Source organism: Periplaneta americana, chromosome 2 (assembly GCF_040183065.1).
Source record: "Periplaneta americana isolate PAMFEO1 chromosome 2, P.americana_PAMFEO1_priV1, whole genome shotgun sequence".
NCBI classification, from domain to species: domain Eukaryota; kingdom Metazoa; phylum Arthropoda; class Insecta; order Blattodea; family Blattidae; genus Periplaneta; species Periplaneta americana.
In genome coordinates, this window is record NC_091118.1 from 38,286,121 (window position 1) to 38,309,592 (window position 23,472).

Here is a 23,472-nt window from a genome sequence, read left to right on the forward strand (position 1 = left end):
AACGGCGTTCAGATGTTCCTAGAATGCGCTGTATTTGTTGGAAAAAAAAAATACTTTGTCAGGAGAGAAATGTACTATTATTATTAATTGGTTATTTTACGACGCTGTATCAACTACTATGATTACCTAGCGTCTGAATGACATGAAGGTGATAATGCCGGTGAAATGAGTCCCGGGTCCAGCGCCGAAAGTTACCCAGCATTTGCTCTTCATGGATTAAGGCAGGGCCGGGCATGAGAGCGGCTCCATTTAGTCGGCCAGAGCTGCTCTCGCTCCGCAAGGCACTTCAATTCCAAGCCAGAGCAGAACGCTCACGCAGCTACCTTCCCTGCATTAATATAACAAGAGCCACGGTTGTTCTATTCATTCAGTCTGTCGGTACATAATAGTTTATAAGGATATTACATCAATCCATTGTACATTACAGAATTTATAACACTCTTATTAATTTAATGAAATAAACTTCGCTCTATGCACACACACAAATCATTAGGCTTATTTACATAACCCACACGCACATACTGCAACCTCCTCACCACGGTTCTACGAGACAGGCGTATGGCTTCCACTTCCCCTACTTGCTGTGGACAGAGTTCATCTGCCAATATAATTAAACATCGCTTGATGAAGTCACCTTCGTTGAATGTTTTCAATTTCTTTGCAATTTCGTGGCAAATTTTGTAGCTAATTCTCATGGCCGATTCACTAAGTGCATTATTACTAAGTGTACAATAACCTATAATGCAATGTAAATATCAAATAGATACTCTAATATAATGTACCTGAGTAACATTTTCTTGAAGTTGTATTAATTTATGGCGTTCATTACCTACATATTTGTCATATTCAGGTAGCATGTTGTAAAGAATAATGTCGTTGGATATTGAACCTCTTAATCAGTTGGAGTGTTTTATGACAAATTAAACACTTTGCTAATCCACTGCTCTCTACCAAAAAGAACTCCTCCTCCCATGATACATTAAACGCAATGGGAATAGCGGGACGGTTTAGTGTATGAGCGGAAGCTCCGTCTTCAGAGTTCACCATCATACTGCAGAGTCACCACTCCACCGACACTGAATGACGTACAGTATGCTTACGTCAGAGCGCTCGCAAGACGAGCTCTTTAAAGCACTCAGCGCTCATTTCTCAGAATCACGTAATGTGCCCAGCCCTGGGTTAAGGGAAAACCCCGGTAAAAACCTCAACCTGGTAACTTGTCCCAACCAGGATTTGAACCCGGGCCCGCTCGTTTCACGGTCAGGCATGCTAACCGTTGCTCCACAGCTGTGGATCTGCTGCTTGTTAATTTTCGACAAATATAATAATAATAATAATAATAATAATAATAATAATAATAATGTTGTTACATCACTCTGCAGTTTCTGCGAGCCACACAAATAACAGGAAACTATTCACACTCCAAACGCTAATTCATGCGCCTGGATGGCACGGTGCTTAATCATTGGGTGGGATTGCCGATCTAATAGTCTGTCGCCGCCTGGGATGAATGTCTTGCTTGTGAAGTGAGTGGTGAGATGTTCTCGATACCCTTTTGTGCCCTCGCGTTGCCTCCGACAAGTCGCCTGAACATCGGGGGTCGTGCTTTATTGGAAACCGATCCGTCGACTAATTCGCTGTTACAGGCTTCACTGTAACAAGGTTGTCTTGGCTTTCAGGGTAGGAATGTTATGGATTAACTTGTAACTTCTCTTCTATGCAAGGGAGGAGCATTCGGAGCTTCTGTTCGCTGTTCCTGCGGTTACCAGATTCCAGGTTCGAACTTGGGCAGTGGCGATGAGATGCATAGCACGACTGTCTCCGATAGGGAAGTGAAGCTGGGGATCCCGTATTAATTTAATGCATATGGAATATCTTGCCCTCATTGAGGACTACAAACAACATTTTATACCTATGTGATTCTCGCCCTCGTTGATTTTCGACGCTGAATTTACCTCTGCAGATGAAGAGGTTTAGGTACAGCTTACAGCAGTAAAATTTTGGAAATATGCAACAGTTTTTTCCTCCATTACTGTGTCTTGTACAATAATGAAAATTAATATGTGTAAAACACTGTTCTTCTGCTGTATGAAAAAAATATTTTTACGATTAAAAAAAAATATATATATATATATATTTTTTTTTTCAAAATTCAAATTGGTGGTAGTTCACTGTGCAGTGATGAAATATTTCCCTCATAACAAAAAATTATCCAACATTTTGTGATGAAATTTTTTGTCTATATTTTATCCATGCATGTCATATCTACAATATGATGCAAAATCACTTCTCTACCTTTGATAGGCCTAGATTGTCTGATAAAAATAAATTCATTTTAAAAAATGGTCAAATATCAGTATTTTCTTCTAACACAAAATAAAAAAAAGAAAAATTATTTGTTAAGGAATGTAGTTGAAGGAGCATGATATTGTAAACATGAGTTTCAGCAATAAAATGAAAAAGAGAGAACATGAAAAAATTAACAAGTTTATGAGTTACGAGGGAAACGCTTCATCACTGCACAGTGAACTGAACCATTTTGAATTTTGAAAAAGTAAACATAAACAATTTTTTTTAAATCGTAAAAATATTTTTTTTTCATATAGCAGAAGGACAGTGTTTTACACATACCAATTTTGATTATTGTACAAGATACAGTAATGGAAGAAAAAACTGAATATTTCCAAAAATTTTACTGCTGTAAGCTATACCTAACCCTTTAAATAAAATACTGTTTTCCCTATGTCTCCCGGTGACTGACCGTTGTGTTTCAAGTTTCTTATCTTGATCGTGGGCGTCAGAGTACTAAAAAGGAAAACAAAAGGTATCTGGTCGTCTCCAGTCCATTGCCCTGGCCACTGCTTGCCTCAGTGCAATGATGATTCGTTGAGGGAAATTTCCCTTTTTGGGGAAATTCTGTTATCGGTTTCATAAGAAAAGTAAAAGGGAAATGTTTATAACTTCGAGGAAATTTATAAGTTCAGAAGAAAGTAAAAAATGAGTAGACTAATATTAACTATACATCTCTGACAAAATAAATTGCAATTAAGTTCAACAATAAATACCTTAATTGAAGGCATGAATAGACATCCATTCCAAGTCCATTGAAGTAAAGTGTTCAGGAGAGCAAGAAAACTGCATGGGCTTGCAATATAATCTCACGTTGAATCCTCGTACTCAGTTCGCTAAAATACCATCTCGCTGTCATAAATTCCTCTGACGATAGATAACAGTCCAGGTGATAAAACAGCGTTAAATAGTCCATAAAAATTGACAGGAAATGTAAGGATATCCCAGTGATTGTGTGAAACGGCTGTATTGGAGTTAAAGTAACAAAATACGATATGTATTTCTCTTTAAGGGGTTAGGTACAGCTTAAAGCAGTAAAATTTGGAAATATTTAACATATTGTTTCCTCCATTACTGTATCTTGTACAATAAGCCTAATTAAAATTAGTATGTGTAAAACACTGATCTTCTGCTATATGAAACAAATATTTTTACGATTTAAAAAAAGATTTTTTTCAAAATTCAAAATGGTAACAGTTCACTGTCCAGTGATGAAGTGTTTCCCTCATAAAAAAAAACTATCCAACATTCTGTGATGAAATTTTTTCGGTATTTATGCGTGTCATATCAACAATATGATGCAAAATCATTCCTGTACCTCTTATAGATTGTCTGATGTAAAAGAAATTCATTTTAAAAAATGGTCCAATATCAGTATTTTCTTCTAACACAAAAAATATTTTTCATTAAGGAATGTAACTGAAACTGTACTTAAACTTTACTTTAAACATGAGTTTCAGCAATAAAGTAAAAGAGAGAGAACATGAAAAATTTAAAAAGTTTACGAGTTGTGAGGAAAATGCTTCGTCACTGCACAGTGAACTGCCACCATTTTAAATTTTGAAAAAATATAGCCTGTAATTTTTTTAATGGTAAAAATATTTTCTTCATATAGCAGAAGGACAGTGGTTTACACGTACCATTATTGTACAAGATACAGTAATGGAGGAAAAAATGTTGAATATTCCAAAATTTTACTGCTGTAAGCTGTAACCCCTTAAAAGCGTAATGTATTTTGTTTGATATTGTTATATTATTCGATTAAACTACAACGTAGACCTACACTCAACATTTCCATGGAAACATTGAGGTACGGTACATTAAATTTAATAGAGAATATAGCGAGACGGACCGCGTCGTAAACGACTTACTCATCTGTTTCCATGGTACCAGAGTGACGTCACTGCATTGCAAGAAAACGGGACAATTTATCCGTATACAGTTCCGCTTAAACGTATCACGTTAAATTTCTGTCGCCAGGAAGATGAAGCCTGGTACTTCTCAGAAGATGGAAACAAGATCATTTCTAGAACAGGTGGTGGCGGTGGCGGTGGCAGTGGAAAAATGATGAAAATATTTGTCAAACTTATGTAATATATATCAGAACAGTATTATCATATCATTAGGATTCCTACGTATAGTCTAGTGTTGCATATTATCTTTTTGGAATGATTTAATTTTATCATTATTAAATTATATGTATTAATTTGTTTACAGAGTTGGTGAACTTATGTGTCAGACCGCGAAGAAGTACGTAATTGTAAGTACATGACAACTAGTCGTAGCATTATGGAAGGTGCGATAGTATATTACAAAAAAATTTGCTATTTGCTGAAAGGAATTTGCCTGTCATTTTTAAGTAGATGGAGATAGAACTTTGATAGCAAAGGGTTATAATATATTAATTTTTTGGCTCGTTTGTTATGCAAATACAGAATTTTTGTGTGACTTACAAAATACCAGATCTCTTTCAACCAAACTTCGAAATTGTCGATAAAATTGCGTGTTAACTCCTAAATATCTTGTGCATTCATGCGTCAACGACATTGACTGCTGACATTTACTGATTTACCGAACTCTTGTTTGTTGGTCCTTTAGCCGATATTTCCATATTTTAATGGAATTCTTAGGGCATCCATTTTGCTTAATTAGTACATTAATATGTACAGTGTGTTCAAATTGAGTGTTACAGATAGGAGACCTACATATTCATCCAACCTATTTTTGAAACAATCTTCAAATGCGCGTAGGTTCAAAAAACAATGGCCCGGAAGCAACATCCTTTTTATTTTCTCTATAATGCATCGAATGTAAAAACACGGAACATTTCATTTCATTGTGTTTACATGTTACGCCAAAGTCGGACACCATTTTATTCTTTGGCATCCAAAGACACTAATTTATTATATAGGACATATTACATCGGCAAATTTTGAATGTCTATCAGGAGATTGGTGGGCAGTCAGGTATTCTGAAACTGTTACAATATTAACAGAACTTACCAAAATAAATAATTTAAAAAATGCTTTAATGGGGGAGGGGGAAATTTTCGGGAAAACGTATTATCTTATCAGAATAATTTACAAAACTTAGCAAAATGAATGAGCGTAAAAGAATACTTAATAAGGGGAAATGTTTAGGCAATTTATATAGTTTCGGCAGTAAAATTCCAAACACATAGCAAAATCAATAAGCTAAAAACATTGCTTATTAATCGGAAAATTTTCTGGAAAATATATAATTATATCAGTCAGTTATAATACTTAGTAAATTCAAAAAGTTGAAAAATTTTCAGGAAAATTTATAATATTATAGCAGTACACTTAAACATTTTGTCTTGTAACTTAGGAAAATCAAGACGGTAGAAAAGTTGGTTATTAAGGGTAATATTTTCAGGAAATTTCATAATTGTATTACAACAGTAAATATAATACTGGTACTTAACAAAATCAATGAGCTGAAAAAAATGTTGTTAAAGGGAATATTTTCATGAATATTTATAATTGTTACAGTACAGTCATAAAACTTTGCGAAATCAAAAAGCTATAAAAAAAATCCTTAATGAGGGGAAATGTTTTAGAAAAATGTATAGTTTCGGCAATAAAATTACAACAAAGCAAAATCAGTAACCTACAAAAAATTTTTAGTAATGGGAAAATGTTCAGGAAAATTTGTAATTATATCAGTACAGTTATAATATCTGCTGTGCTTGGGAAAAGGACATAAGTCAGTTTCCACAAACTTTTTTTGATAATTTATTGACAACTTACGGAACATCTGCTCGCTTGGAAAAAGAGACATAAGTATTTCTCCCATTACAATAATTCATACAGAAAAAAATCAAATCGACATAAACCAGTGTAAGTTGTCAATAAATTATCAAGAAAGGTTTGTGGAAACTGACTTATGTCACTTTTCCCAAGCACTGCAGATATATAATAGCCTACGTAGGAAAATCAACAAGCTGGAAAATTTGCTTGTTTTTTTTTTAGAAGGTTATTTTACGACGCTTTATCAACAGCTTAGGTTATTTAGCGTCTGAATGAGATGAAGGTGATAATGCCGGTGAAATGAGTCCGGGGTCCAGCACCGAAAGTTACCCAGCATTTGCTCATATTGGGTTGAGGGAGAACCCCGGAAAAAACCTCAACCAGGCAACTTGCCCCGACCGGGAATCGAACCCGGGCCACCTGGTTTCGCGGCCAGACGCGCTGACCGTTACTTCACAGGTGTGGAAAATTTGCTTGTTAAGGTGAACATTTTTAGGAGAAGGCATAATAATTATAGCACTACAATCATGAAATTTTATGAAAAAAAAAAAAAAGAGAAAATGTTAACATTTTCAGCTTCACATGTATGCAGAAGAGGTTGAATAAATTCAGCATAAGAGCTTGCTTACAATATATATCATGGCTTAAAAATTACACTGTTACCTACTTGAAGCGCCATAAACATAATAAAGGGAAATAACGTTTTTATTGCAGTTACTTCTATCATCAAAACCGGGTTAAATTTCAACAAAAGTAAAGTATATAATTATAATGCTGACGAAAAGCCAAGTCGTTACTTTTACAAACAAATCCTGTCGAACTTTTGATACGTTTTGCAAAGTAACACAATTGACGGGAGGAATAAACAGCCGAAAGTGGCACAAAACAGATTACGCGCTTTGTATTCCCCATTGCTTTCAAACGGGGCAGAACACTGAAGAGTTTTGTGGCTTCCTCATAAAGTTGCTCTGGTATGACGTCGTAGAGACAAACAGACTGGCAGCCATTATCTGTGTTAAAAGCTCCCGGTGTAAACAGCGTTAAAATGTTTACTTTTTTCTTTGTCTCGGCATTATTTCTGGAGCGCGTAAAGGACCTCCCCGAAGCTTGGAGTTTCGCTTCTGCAGCCGCCAGCGAATGCAATACAATCTCAATTAATGAGGAAACAGAGCATCTGTGTCCAGCGTGTCTTTGCTTAGATCCTCCTCTTCACCGTACGTAGGGATAATTGTTGTCAGTGACTTCAAAGACATTTTCCAGTGAAAGAGAAATTGAGAAATAATCCTGTACGACATTGACATTCAAAATCTTTAAGCCACCGGAGTAGCTCAGTCGGCTAAGACGCTTGCCTGCCGATCCGGGCTGATTACCTGGTTGGGATTTTTCCGAGATTTTCCCCAATCGTAAGACGAATGTCAGATAATCCATAGTGAATCCCTGGCCTCATCTCGCCAAATGCCATCTAGCTATCACCACTCCTATCGACGCTAAATAACCTAGTAGTTGATACAGCGTCATTAAATAACCAAGTAAAAATCTTTTATTGTTTCAATTCAGATCATAAATATATTTCAGATACCCGAAATTGGTTGTATTTTTCATTTCCATTTCATTTATTATATTCCATAGATCTTACATTGACATTGTATCTTTGAGATGTGAAACACTGCAGAATGTCGCAGTGAAACTATGAGATTCGTCTGGCAGGAGAAAGATGGAAATTTGTGGTTATTTTAGATGAGGCATGCATGGGAAACTGTGAGATTCGCCTGGCGGGAGAAATATGGAAATTTGTGGTCATTTTAGATGAGGCATGCATGGGAAACAATGAGATTCGCCCGGCAGGAGAAAGATGGAAATTTGTGGTTATTTTAGATGAGGCATGCATGGGAAACTGTGAGATTCGCCTGGCAGGAGAAAGATGGAAATTTGTGGTTATTTTAGATGAGGCATGCATGGGAAACTATGAGATTCGTCTGGCAGGAGAAAGATGGAAATGTGTGGTTATTTTAGATGAGGCATGCATGGGAAACTGTGAGATTCGCCTGGCAGGATAAAGATGGAAATTTGTGGTTATTTTAGATGAGGCATGCATGGGAAACTATGAGATTCGTCTGGCAGGAGAAAGATGGAAATTTGTGGATATTTTAGATGAGGCATGCATGGGAAACTATGAGATTCGCCTGGCAGGAGAAAGATGGAAATTTGTGGTTATTTTAGATGAGGCATCCATGGGAAACTATGAGATTCGCCCGGCAGGAGAAAGATGGAAATTTGTGGTTATTTTAGATGAGGCATGCATGGGAAAGTGTGAGATTCGCCTGGCAGGAGAAAGATGGAAATTTGTGGTTATTTTAGATGAGGCATGCATGGGAAACCGTGAGATTCGCCTGGCAGGAGAAAGATGGAAATTTGTGGTTATTTTAGATGAGGCATGCATGGGAAACGGTGAGATTCGCTTGGCAGGAGAAAGATGGAAAATTGTGGTTATTTTAGATGCGGCATGCATGGGAAACTATGAGATTCACCTGGCAGGAGAAAGATGGAAATTTGTGGTTAATTTAGATGAGGCATGCATGGGAAACTGTGAGATTCGCCTGGCAGGAGAAAGATGGAAATTTGTGGTTATTTTAGATGAGGCATGCATGGGAAACTGTGAGATTCGCCTGGCAGGAGAAAGATGGAAATTTGTGGTTATTTTAGATGAGGCATGCATGGGAAACTGTGAGATTCGCCTGGCAGGAGAAAGATGGAAATTTGTGGTTATTTTAGATGAGGCATGCATGGGAAACTATGAGATTCGCCTGGCAGGAGAAAGATGGAAATTTGTGGTTATTTTGGATGAGGCATGCATGGGAAACTGGGAGATTCGCCTGGCAGGAGAAAGATGGAAATTTGTGGTTATTTTAGATGAGGCATGCATGGGAAACTATGAGATTCGCCTGGCAGGAGAAAGATGGAAATTTGTGGTTATTTTAGATGAGGCATGCATGGGAAACTATGAGATTCGCCTGGCAGGGGAAAGATGGAAATTTGTGGTCATTTTAGATGAGGCATGCATGGGAAACTATGAGATTCGCCTGGCAGGAGAAAGATGGAAATTTGTGGTCATTTTAGATGAGGCATGCATGGGAAACTATGAGATTCGCCTGGCAGGAGAAAGATGGAAATTTGTGGTCATTTTAGATGAGGCATGCATGGGAAACTATGAGATTCGCCTGGCAGGAGAAAAATGGAAATTTGTGGTCATTTTAGATGAGGCATGCATGGGAAACAATGAGATTCGCCTGGCAGGAGAAAGATGGAAATTTGTGGTCATTTTAGATGAGGCATGCATGGGAAACAATGAGATTCGCCTGGCAGGAGAAAGATGGAAATTTGTGGTCATTTTAGATGAGGCATGCATGGGAAACTGTGAGATTCGCCTGGCAGGAGAAATATGGAAATTTGTGGTCATTTTAGATGAGGCATGCATGGGAAACTATGAGATTCGCCTGGCAGGAGAAAGATGGAAATTTGTGGTCATTTTAGATGAGGCATGCATGGGAAACTGTGAGATTGGCCTGGCAGGAGAAAGATGGAAATTTGTGGTCATTTTAGATGAGGCATGCATGGGAAACTGTGAGATTCGCCTGGCAGGAGAAAGATGGAAATTTGTGGTTATTATAGATGAGACATGCATGGGAAACTATGAGATTTGTCTGGCAGGAGAAAGATGGAAGTCTGTGGTCATTTTGGATGAGGCATGCATGGGAAACTATGAGATTCGCCTGGCAGGAGAAAGATGGAAATTTGTGGTCATTTTAGATGGAGGCATGCATGGGAAACTATGAGATTCGCCTGGCAGGAGAAAGATGGAAGTCTGTGGTCATTTTGGATGAGGCATGCATGGGAAACTATGAGATTCGCCTGGCAGGAGAAAGATGGAAATTTGTGGTCATTTTAGATGAGGCATGCATGGGAAACTATGAGATTCGCCTGGCAGGAGAAAGATGGAAATTTGTGGTCATTTTAGATGAGGCATGCATGGGAAACTATGAGATTGGCCTGGCAGGAGAAAGATGGAAATTTGTGGTCATTTTAGATGAGACATGCATGGGAAATTGTGAGATTCGCCTGGCAGGAGAAAGATGGAAATTTGCGGTTATTATAGATGAGACATGCATGGGAAACTATGAGATTTGCTTGGCAGGAGAAAGATGGAAATTTGCGGTTATTATAGAAGAGACATGCATGGGAAACTATGAGATTTGCTTGGCAGGAGAAAGATGGAAATTTGCGGTTATTATAGATGAGACATGCATGGGAAACTATGAGATTTGCTTGGCAGGAGAAAGATGGAAATTTGCGGTTATTATAGATGAGACATGCATGGGAAACTATGAGATTTGCTTGGCAGGAGAAAGATGGAAATTTGCGGTTATTATAGATGAGACATGCATGGGAAACTATGAGATTTGCCTGGCAGGAGAAAGATGGAAGTCTGTGGTCATTTTAGATGAGGCGTGTATCTGCCTTAATCACTGCAAGAAATCTCATGTGATTTGCTGCCTCAATGGGGTGAAAAAAAAAAGTAATGTCGAATGCAAGGAAACTTTTTCCAAGGGATTTACGACTATTTCAGGCTTCAGTTGCAATAGGGTTCCGGGTCTGTATGATAAAGACATAAATAAAGTTTGGATACATTATCGTGAAGCATCGAGCCATACTTCTGGTTCGACCCTCACATTCTTATATAGAATGGAACAGGAAGCTGGATTTTTTCAATTGGTTAATATTACAACGCTTTATCAACTGGCGTCTAAGTGAATTGAAAATGATAATGCCAGCGAAATAAGTCCACGGGTCCAGCGCCGAAAGTCACCCAGCATTTGCTCTTAATGGGTTGAGGGAAAACCCGGAAAAATCTGAAACAAATAACTTGTCCCAACCAAGACTTAACCTGGCACCATTTGTTTCACTAGTCCGTGACCAATATTATGGTGGAGAATCTAGGAATTTCGTTAATTCTAAATTTTTGCCTAAAGTGCAATAACACAGCTGGTAGGCATGCGGATCACATTTTGGAAACCACTGACATGTGCTCGTGGAGCGTTCATTCCAGTCAGCAGTGTTCATGAAGGCTTCCTTCATCGTGCTCTGCTTCTTATCATCCTTTCCTACACGCAGGGCAATTTTCGTAATGTGTGTCTGCGAGCGAACATTTCCTCGAAGCCAGTCTGCAAATTGATACCCAAGGCTGCGCCATCTCTCCGTGCGCCTTATTTCTCCTTGCATCATGCTCTACTTCGACGAACAATTACGATGCAAGGCGCAATGTGCCGTTCATAGGATCCATAATCTAGGATAGGATATATACATAACATTATTCCGTATAGTATACTGCATTTGAAGTTCTTCGTAGCGTAGAATCCTTTGATTCTTAGAGATTAAAGACTCTAAAACTTTTCGTTGTGTTGCTAATACTGTAATCTGCCAAACTACGAATTGCTTTACTTCTAATCTGAAATTTCCAGGTATAGTCACACAATTTTTTCCGATTACAAATAAATACAATGGAATTTCCATTATCGTCCTTATACCGCCCTTAACTGTGACGATTATCAAAATTAAAATCTTATCATTTTAATGTCTTTTTAGCGACACTTGGGTTGCAAAAATAGAACAGCAAAGCGGATCGTTTGAACCGAATCCACCCACGGCTACTCTGCAGTTATATACCTATAGCGATATTTTCATATGCACATTTATTTTTCAATTAACTAAAAATATAGTGGGCCTAGCTGTGAGAATCCCACACAAAAATCCACACAGTAATAAAAATTCCACACTTTTGTGGAATCCCACGTGGTTTGGCAACATTGTCATTATATCCACCGAATGTCCAGAACACATACGTAGAGGCCTACAGCGATCTTGAATTATAAACCTTGAGGCAATAGATCACAAGGACTCCTGTGAAGAAGTGGGTCGAAAACTAGATCGTGACACTTCTTGTAGGACTATAACCTGTTAGGATGATGATGATGTATTAATAAAATTTTTCTCTGGGAAAAACAAAAATTTGGGAAAACTTTTGTTGAGAATGCATTTTGGGAAATCTAATATGTTGGGGAAATGAACATTGGAACTGAAGTGCATTGGAAAAACTCCCTCGCTCATATTTTAATGGTCCACAAATAAAGAAATTATATCGTCGTGTGAATGCAAGAACTAGGTAACTCGAAATTTGCGTTTTTTAGTTACCTCTTTTATAGCATAGCAAAAATCGCACAAAATGTAATGCAAGAACTTGGTAACTGATCGAACGATACCAGCGACATCTATTTTCCCATATAACATTTAGGTGAATGAAAACGAGACATATTCCTTAGTGCAATAAATAAGTAAATAGGCAATGTCACAAAATATGAAAAATCAAGTTACCTAGTTCTTGGATTCACACGACGATATAGTCTACCTAAAGATAGACTACAGTAAAGGCTGGTCCACAATAAATCGGGAACGGGAACAAGATATTCGATTCACAATAAACCGAGAACGGAAAAGACAATGCATATTTATATGCACGTCAATAATATGTAAAGTCGATATTACGCATACAGATGTTATTTGTGTACAATTTACCAGTGGCATTCTCTCATGAGTATAAGCCAGCCAACATAAACACAGGTTAACCAACTTCAAAATGTATGACAACATTTAAGAATTCAATTTATATTGTAATCTGGTCATACTGTATATACACGTAGTACATATTGAAATTACCCCTGATTGAGGTTCTGGCTGATATGTAGGCCTACATATATTATCAGGCAGTACGATTCACTTGACGATGTGTCAGAGGAAGAACAATTGTTTGTATGCATCTGAAGTCTGATTAATGTAATATGTAAGCTATTCTAGTCGGCGATGTGTGCAATAGAGTGGGAAAGAAAGTTGCCATTCTTTTCCATTATCTGCTGGCTTAGTTACCTCATGAACAGTGCTTCGTTGGTATCACTTGTGAGGTTCAGACTTGTCTTCGGACAGTTTACTAAACAACAAACAACATATTGAAAGTGATTTTACTGAATTTCCGAGTTAGTTTGAAACGATATATGAAGAAGAAATTACATATGTCACGGCCTCCTTGTTATAAAATATACATAGACCAAATAGCTTTATGAAGACAACAGAGTGAATCTAGTGGGCTGTGATCGGAAACGAGAATGGCAAAGTTAAAACTTCGCCAAATTTCACGTTCCCGTTTCCGGCAAGCTTCTCGTTAATTGTGAATGCTCACATTTAAATACAGTAGAGTCCCGATTATTAGCCTTCCTTGATATCCGGAACCCCCCCCCCCCTTTTTAATTACGGTAGTGTACGTATACAGAGTGTCCCATTTATCTTGTGCACATATTGTAACGTAGGTATTGGAATTTTTGTTTTTGAGAGATATGTTAGAACGAGGGGCTAACATGAGTATAGAGATTTGGTGCATGTAACTACATTATGGTACAAGATACATGTGACGTCATCAATTTTTCAAATAGCATTACACACTTTAATCATGTTACATTGATTACACACATTAAGACGAGTTCAAAAATGTATCACAATGTCACCTTTGCAATCAATAACAACAAAATACAAAATGAATGTCATCAGAATGTGCCATTTGTTGTGGTGCCCCATTCATCTTGTGCACATTAACTTACACAAAACGAAAGACGACTGACGTCCGTACATGTCGTGTGTTGTGTTTGCTGTCTTAACATGTAAACAAACCACAACTATCGACGCCACAATCCACTTACAGCGGCCTGCACGTTTTCCGGACCTGTCGCCATTCGACTTCTTCGTGTGGGGAATCATAAAGGACAGTGTATACCAGAATATTCTGACAACACCAGACGACATGCAGCAATGCATTCGACATGCTTGTGTGTCCATTCAGCCAGCAACATGCCGGGCAGACATGCGGTCTTTCGGGGAACGCCTTCGAATGTGCATTAATGTGAATGGTCACCATTTGGAACATCTTCTGTGACTCTCAGAGCATAACGTTATCACATTGGAAGTTACGTTTTTGTTTCGTTTTGTTGTTATTGATGAGGAAGGTAACATTGTGATACGTTTTTGAACTCGTCTTAATGTGTGTAATCAATGTAACATGATTAAAGTGTGTAGAGCTATTTGAAAAATTGATGACGTCACGTCTATCTTGTGCCATAATGTAGTTACACGCACTAAATCTCCACACTCATGCTAGCCCCTCGTTCTAACATAACTCTCAAAAACAAAAATTCTAATACCTATCCAAAGAAAAAAGTTATAATAAGTGCACAAGATAAATGGGACACACTGTATTTTGTACTATACAGAGTGTGTACACCGAAATGCTCTATTCTTATTTTGCTCTCAATACCAAAGAAATAAAGATGAAGGAATTTTATTCACGAATATAAGTCTATGAGGTTTAAGTTTGTAGCAAAAAAACACACACTGCCACGTTAGCCCCTGCGTTGACAAGAAATCTATCTATGGATGTACCAATGACTTCCACAATCCGGACATGGAGGAACGTGATTAGAGAAGACTGTCACAAGAACGATCTACCTGTGACGGTGTCGTGTATAGTTCCTGGGGTAGCTCAGTCGGTAGAGCGTTCGCGCGCTAAGCGAAGGGTCCCGGGATCGATACCCGACTCCTGAACAATTTTTCCTTGAAATTATTCAAGCCTGGGAGCTACTACCTGAAAGCCAGATTTGTATAGATCTACCTAGTCATGCTGCAGCTGTAAGCATTTCCCCAGGTTGTAGTTCAACAAGATGGTGCTCCACCCCACTCCACGCTGGATGTGTGGAGCGCATTCCCAGGGCGTTGGATAGGACGAGATGGACCCCTGAATTGGACTCCACGTTCTCCTGACATCAGGCCGCTGGATTTATTTATTTTTTTGGTGTTAAATGAAGGACTGGGTGTACACCACTAAAGTGCGGGACCTTCGAGACCTCCGTGCCCAGATGTGGAAGCCATTGGTATCATCTCTCCGAGCATGTTGGAGTGGACCTGGACGGAAATCGAATACACACTAGACATCCATCGTGCCACCAAAGGGGCTCACATGGAAGTTTGTGATTTTTTGTTATAAAATTAATCCCCCATATGACTTACGTTTGTGAATAAAATTCCCTTATCATTATTTCTTTGGTATTGGGAGGAAGATAAAAATAGGGCATTTCGATGTAGACACCTCGTATTATGAATAAAACCTCGTTTATTATGTACATGTGAGTAACGTCTTTCTACGAGGCATGTTCTTAAAGTAAGTTCCAAAAGGGTGTAGAAAGTAAACGGGAAAATATTTACAAACCATATTTGTAGCATTGTATTCCCCACACTTCAATTACTTCTCACCATAATCTCCACCATTATTGAGGCATTTATCGAGTCGTGGCACAAGTCTTTCTATCCCCTCATTGTAGAATTCACCCGCCTGCGAACCACTCCGCAACATTTGTGGAAAATTCAAGGAAAGCGAAGAAATTGTGAACCTCCTGTCCTCATGAATTTTTTCATCGACACCACGCACCAAATCGTCATTGATCAAAGATGGCCGACCGGTATGCTGCTCGTCATGCACAGAGACGCGGCCCTCGTTGAAATTTCTAACCCATCTCCTGACCATTCCATCACTAATGGCATCATCACCATACACCTCACAAAGTTGACTATGAATGTCAGCTGGTTTGATGTTTCTCGCATTCAAGAAATGGATAACAGCGCGCATCTCACAGTCGGCGGGGTGCTCGATCACTTTAAACATTTCAACTGATCACAACTAACCACACACACGGACTGAAGCTCTGAAACTGCATGCACAGCTTGCCTGAGGACTGAATAAGAAAACACGCATGCGCAAAATAACGATTGCAGCGATGCGACAGCCATAATTGAAAATGGAACTTACTTTAAGAACACGCCTCGTACATGGTTTGCGGGCCTTTCGTTCACTACCTTCTGTCCACAATTTGTTTCGTCCATTAACTTTCGTCCACGTTCTCTTGTCCACGACCGATTGGTCCATACAATTTACGTTCATCCATACATTTTGTCCACACCTTTTATGTCCATAACCTTTCGTCCAACTTAGAATACATAAGTTTCCCATCTACAATTAGAACACCGGAAACATGGTTATGCAATGTGTACGAAGCAGTCTTGAGTGGGGAGCAGAAGATTAACAATGCCATCGAAGGTTGGCATAGTAAATTTCAAAAACTCATTGTTTTTCATCATCCCAGCATTTGGAAGTTTTTGGAAGTCTTGCTGGATGAAAAGGAATCAAATGAGTGATTACTCATTTGTTGGAAAATACATGCGAGTCCGTGCACCAGTAAATCAGACATATGTATGTCAATAATATGAATGCATCAGGGAAATGGTTACACGGTAGGAAGACTACAAGAAAGACGGCCGGCTGGAAACATATCTGAGAGGAATTTCATATAGATTAAAAATTAACCCTGCTGAAGTTCTTCAGGAAGAAGAAAATGATGACTAATCATGCTTATAATGCAAACAGTATGTACATTCAACAACACATTTAAATTTAAATAAATTACTTTTTCACCAAATGAATTATGTTTCATGTCATCTATTTTTTTTTTTTGCCATAGTGGATGAAATAGTCATTGGACGAAAACATAATGGACGAAGCATGAAAATGGACTAAATGGTCAGTGGACAAAACTTAATGTACGAATCATGAAATGGACAAATGTGCCAGTGGACAAAACAAAAAAGTGAAACGAAACATAGGGGACCAAAGGCCCTATAACGTTCTACATTACTGTGTCCGACCTTGGCCCTTTTAAGATTACAGGATCTAAAACCACATAGCACTCTCACCCTCGTAATATCCGGATTGCCGTCGGCCCGTTTAGTCCGGATATTCGGGACTCTACAATGTGCTTTAATAATTTTTCCGTTCTCGTTCTCGTCATTATTGTGGACCAGTTCTAACGTATTGGTTGCTTTGTTTCTGGCAACCCAGTATCAGGCTCTTGAATTGTGTTGTAGTCGACAGAGTACGAAAACACTATTTTAAAACGAAATATGTTACAATTAGGCGGTTATTGTCTAAAATGAGGGACTAATTATTTTTTTGCTTCCTAAAAACTGCGTCACTGAATGTGATGCCGTAATGCCGAACTAATTGCTCGTTCCACCTCTGGCCGTTGCGCCAATTATTACCAACAATTCCAGCAGGGGCGCGTTCATTATCGCAGTCGCTGGAGCGGATCTTATTTTTTTAACAGGGCGGTTGCGATAAGCGCACACGCCCATCCTCTGCAGGAACAGGAGATGGATACACCGACGATAAAGGCGCGGCGCGTCTGTAACTCTTTCAAGGGATGAGCCTAATCCCCTTCCCGCAGATTGCAGACACACCCCCGTTTTCCGTCAGCTAAGTTCCTGGGCTGTAGCAGGTATAACGTAAATCGCCTTACATCCCGTGATATATCTTAGGCTAAAAAGGTAATAAAGAACTTCAAGACGGAATTAAGAAAATGCGGTTCTGTAATCCCTATAAGCTATCAACAAAACAAAACACTCCGTTTTCTAATATTAAGGCATCAAGTTTCAGCTGTGATGTATCCAGGTGTCGTGTTGCGGGTAGTCATGACGACTGGGCTTTTTAATTTCTTGCTCCGAATCAACAGACATAATACGGTTCGTTCTCTCATCGCAGCTTCAATCCGTCAGAATGCTTCCTATGAGGTTTATGAGGAGGTTGGTTGCGCCTCTTCTGATGGCTCTACTGGACAGGCTGATATCATCATAATTGATCGGCAGAAGGATAAGGGCGTCATTCTTGATCCCACAATCCGTTTTGAGATGCATGAGCAACAGCCACAAGAGGTGTGTCGTGAAAAACAAGTCATATATGAGCCTTGTTGTCAGCATCTTGGAGCACAATACCACATTACACATTGGACAGTTTTTGGGCTCATGTTCGGTGCCCGTGGCACGATCCCACGTGAAACTTTAAATCAACTTAAACAATACAAAATTTCTGATGCAACGATTGATGCCATAGGATCCATGTGTTAAAATCATCCTTAGCTATAATTAGTAATCATTTGTACCCAACAAAATTTTTATTGTAAATGATTTCCTACGTTTTCTTATCTTAATGTTTTTTCTTTTTCGTTCCAAGTGTCACAAAATTGTTTTGTTACCTTATTATTCTTTATAAATTGATTAGTAGGCCGGTCTATCGAACCTTTATTTAGGGCGGCTTTTGTTTATACAAATTATTATTATTATACTGTGGTGACTTGTGATGAAATATTGCGTGTGTTCACAATTTTGTGTTCCAAAACCGAAGAGAACTTGAAATCACTAGTCACAATTAATCATTTTAATGTAAATATCATGATTTTAACGTTTGACGTGTAGAAGTTCAAAATATACATTAACAATAACAATAATAAAACCCCAATTATTTTATTTCAGTTTTCTCACCACGTTTATCTTGTAGAATATGTCATTATGACTGCTATTATATTGTCAAAGTTCATTGACAAAGATCTTTTATAAAATATTATTATAAAATATATGACAATGTAATGGGTTTTCTTTTATTAAAGTTTCTTTGATAAAAGATCTTTTATAAAATGTAAGTGCATCTTGTTATCTTTGATAAAATATTTCTATACCTTGAAACAAATACGGCGGAGCGCGATATGACTGGACTGTTGCTACCACAAAAATTCTGGTATCGGAGTATGAAGGAAATGAAATGTAAATTAATTTGTGTAATATTATATTCATATTATATAATATAATAATTTGTACTATTTTTCATGTCCTCGCTTTGTAGCTCTTTCAATAAGTTGTGATGGATAGGCACCTATCTTATTACGTTTTGCAATCCATGGTTTAACCCACAGTTGTTTCTTTTTCAGTAACATGCATATTGTAATAATTGCACTAATTGTAGCTAAACAAGCATAATATTGTTCTTCATTCATGGTGTTATAAATTTAATGCGTAAATATTAGTATCAGCAAATCATAAACTTAATGCCTAAATATTAGTGTCAACAAACCATAGGAAACTTAACGCCTAAATATTATCAACAAATCATAAATTTAACGACTAAAATAAACTTAACGCCTAAATATTAGTATCAATATAAACTTAACTTAGAATCAACAGTGGAGTAACGGTTAGCGCGTCTGGCCGCGAAACCAGGTGGCCCGGGTTCGAATCCCGGTCGGGGCAAGTTACCTGGTTGAGGTTTTTTCCGGGATTTTCCCTCAACCCAATACGAGCAAATGCTGGGTAACTTTCGGTGTTGGACCCCGGACTCATTTCACCGGCATTATCACCTTCATTTCATTCAGACGCTAAATGACCTAGATGTTGATACAGCGTCGTAAAATAACCCAATGAAATAAAAAATAGAATCAACAAATCCTAGAAAACTTAACGCCTAAATATCAGTATCAACAAATCATAAACTTAACGCCTAAATATTAGTAACTTATCAACAAATCCTCGGAACACGTATTAACTGTTGTGGAATAAGTATTAGGAGAGCTTTTGTTCCTAGTTTTAGGTTATCTTTGATAAAATCTTTTATAAAAGATTTAAAAGATTTTTCATAAATCTTTTATAAAACATTTTATGTAGTGTAATGTACCCCAAATCCTATTTTTTTATCAAAGATCTTTCATAAAATATTTTATAATATTTTTTTTTCAAAGAATTTTGATTGTGTAATAGCAGCTTATAGCATGGTACAGTGCTAATTAAAACACTCTGAAGTATAGTAGTTCACCAACTATACTCCCGTAGCAGCACTGTACACACACCCATACAAAATAAAAGTTCCGATAGTGAGAAATGCTGACATCTAGACTAGAATATAGACTATTTCCTCTGTCTAGAACTCATCGACGCACCTGACATCTGCAGCATAGATTCAATGTTCACTTAACGCCTTGTGCTCTTGACGAGTCATAAACGACCACGGCTAAATTACGGGAGAAAATTTCCACCTCGGAAAGAAAAAAAACTTCACAAAATTGATAATGACTTTTTGGGGGAATGTATTTTCCACCCCATTATATCCGAATGAGCGCTATATCGGGTTTTTACTATGTGATTAATTGAATTGATTACTGTGTGAATTAGGGGAGAGTCGGGTAGTATCGGACATCGGGTAGTATCGGACAATGCGTTTTTTTCATCTACCACCATATGGTAGTACCTGAATGACATGGTTACGTTTCTCTATGCGACATCACAGAAACGTAACCACGTCAATCAGGTACTATCATCGTGTGGTAGATGAAAGAAACTCACTGTCCGATATTACCCGACGTCCGATACTACCCGACTCTCCCCTACTGTGTCTTGTTTAACCGTTATTCCTGTAAGATTTTGATTAATCTTTATGAACAACAGAAATCTCTATGATCGGGCAGTGCTATTTTTATGTAATTTTGAACTTTAATCAACCATTTGCACAACTCAATTGCAAAACTAAGCTTCTTGTTGCAGTATGTAGAATAGGAATCGGAAAGTTCGTGTCGAATTTTTTAGTACACCCGGTATATGTACTATGGCGTTTAATTCCACGTATAACACATATCCATTTTCATTCCCCCCCACCCTCCCTTATTTCGGATTTCTCATCCAAACTTTAATGGGCAATTACACTCGAGATTCAACAAGGGATAAACCGTTCCCATCAAGAGGCACCAGCATTTGTATGTATCTCATAGCGTGCACACATGTGCGCCCGCGCATACACATATGCAAACTTATTTTGTATGTATCTCTGCTCTGATTATAAAATGTTTAATAAAAAACAGATTTGGTTTTAATATTACTGTCGTTCCTAAAGTGCGGTTACATGGCGCTTCAACAGGTTTGGCCTAACAGAGCTAGTGAATCGATACAGAAAGCTTTCTAACACAACTGAGCCCTTTCAAAATTCAATACGTACCGATTAGTAGTAAAGCATCCATTATCTCCTTTTCTGCTACCTGCTGTTCTCTATTTAATTGCATTAAGGTACTCATCTACCCTTAATTTTCCTCCAAAAATTTCTTCTTCTTCTTCTTCTTCTTCTTCTCCTCCTCCTCCTCCTCCTCCTCCTCCTCCTCCTTCTCCTCCTCCTCTTCAAGTATTAATCCATATGGCCTGTTACGATCTCACAGTTGAATTTTAAATCCAGCGCTTCTTTGGACGACCGAGAGATCTCTTCCCGTTTGGACGATAGTGGAGCATGACTTTTGGGGTTCTACCTGTAAGCATGTGTTGCAGATGATTTATCAAGTTGTTATGATAATGTTTTACGTGATTAATTGAGGACCGTTTTTTACAAAACTTGCCAACTGCAAAATATGCAAAATTGAGATTTTGATGGATTCGTTAACACAAGACAGGCCTCTACATGATGTTCAAACCGTCTTAGTAAAATTGGGTTATTTCTCTTCATTGTAGTGTGCCAAAGTGTGATCGTTTTTTCAAAACTTGCTTTCTGCTATAAGTGAGAGATACTTGCTTACTATAGTGTTTTTGTCTCTCCTGTAAAATTTAGTTTTTTTTTTCAGTTAGCAAGTTTTGCAAAAACGGTCCTCAATTACAGTTTCTAGTTGTAATTCTTCCATTACATCTTCATTGCGTTTGTGATCCCATTTCGTATATCCCGCTGTATATCTCATAAATTTCATTTCATTGGCCGTTATTCTGCTTTCGTCTTTCTTCCTCAATGTCCATGCCTCACTGCCGTAACAAAGTACAGGTCTCGCCAAGGTTTTGTATAGGCGAATTCTAGTATGTCTTTGTACTAGGGAAGGTTTTATAATGTTGTTAATTATTTCCATTGTTTAGGTGTATTTAGAAATTTTCTGTGAAATGTCTACTTCATCGGAAAAAGATAGTGTGTATCCGAGATATGTAAAATAATTTACTCTTTCTAATATTTTTTAATCTAAACATATTTTTCTAGGCACAGGATATTTTCTGCAGAAGGCCATAATTTTAGTTTTTTCTTTACTGATTTTCATATCATATTTCATTCCAATTTTGTTAAAATTAAAAATTGAACTTTGAAATAACTACTGAATTCATCTTCTGAGGATGCCACCAGAGCTATATCGTCTGCAGAAAGTAATGCATCTAGTTGTAAATGTCTATTGAGTTGTATATATCCATGAGGTAATTGTTTCCATTCTCTAATTATTTGATATATATATATATATATATGTGTGTATATATAATAAATAGCAATGGTGAAAGGCCGCAACCTTGTCTTACTCCTGTACAAATTTCTGTCCATTGCGATAATTATTGTCACAAAAATTATTTATTAAAAAATTTGATTTTTTGTATGTCATCTGAAAGCTTGAACTTTCTAGTTTTCAAAAGTATATAAGTTTTGTCTCTATGATGTTTGGTTAATTAATTAGCTGAGTTCTTATTCACCGGAAACACCATTTCTTTAAACCGGAAGTGCAGTTCTGCACGTGTCTATGTATAACAGTCAGTTAGTTTTATATATTTTTCATATAGTCAGGAAGCTGTGTTTTGGTTTTACAATTTTTCTTACTCACAGGATGTACCGTATATGATTTTTTTCCACGTTCAGTTTTACAGCATTTTACAACACTAATGTTAACACAAAGTGGACTTAGAATTGAGATATTTTCATCATTCTTGCACCAAAATCAAGCTGATTAATGTAGCTAAGTGCCAAACTACAAACAGTGTCCTACTGCTTAAGAAAGTTAATTTAGAAATCCAAGATCTTAAGTTTTTATTTCTATGTTTGAAATAAAAAAAAAACCATTTTTCCTTAATTGGATAAAATAGAGATATTTCCTTAATGAAATAAGATAGGGAGAAACTGTTTTCACAGCTTATTCTGTGTTCTTTTAGGAATAAGACAGTTTTTTTTCTTTTATTTGACAATTTTTGTACATTGGTACTATCAATTGTGCTTAAATAATTAACATTACAACAATATGGAAAGGGCGCAAATAGCCATAGCCGCTGACGCGCCCTTTTTAAACCCCACTAACTAACTAACTAACTAACTAACTAACTAACCAACTAACTAACAATATGAGACTTGTGGAGAGGATGACGTCCATTAACGTTCCTCAAAGCATCAACAAATCAGTGTGTCTGAGGCGACGATCAGGTCGTGCAGGGGCAGGTTCAGAGGAATCTGGTGAATTAAGCTGTTAGAATGTGTTGGCAATGTTGCATATAACCGTGTGTAGGAAGAATGAATTGCAGTCTCTGTTTTGGCTATATTTAGATCTGAATGAAGAGTGGAGTA

At 37.6% G+C, this 23,472-nt stretch overlaps 1 protein-coding gene across 4 annotated transcripts in view; it reads left to right on the forward strand.

The window, feature by feature from the left end:
* capt (adenylyl cyclase-associated protein 1) overlaps nt 1-23,472 on the forward strand; it is a 317,169-nt gene that overhangs the window by 92,814 nt on the left and 200,883 nt on the right. Inside the window, exon 2 of one of the 4 annotated variants that reach the window (XM_069815876.1) lies at nt 4,567-4,599. The exons of the other annotated variants lie outside the window; for them this stretch is intronic. Coding sequence (XP_069671977.1) covers nt 4,567-4,599 — 33 coding nt within the window. The remainder of the gene's footprint in view (nt 1-4,566; nt 4,600-23,472) is intronic. 4 annotated transcript variants of the gene reach the window in all.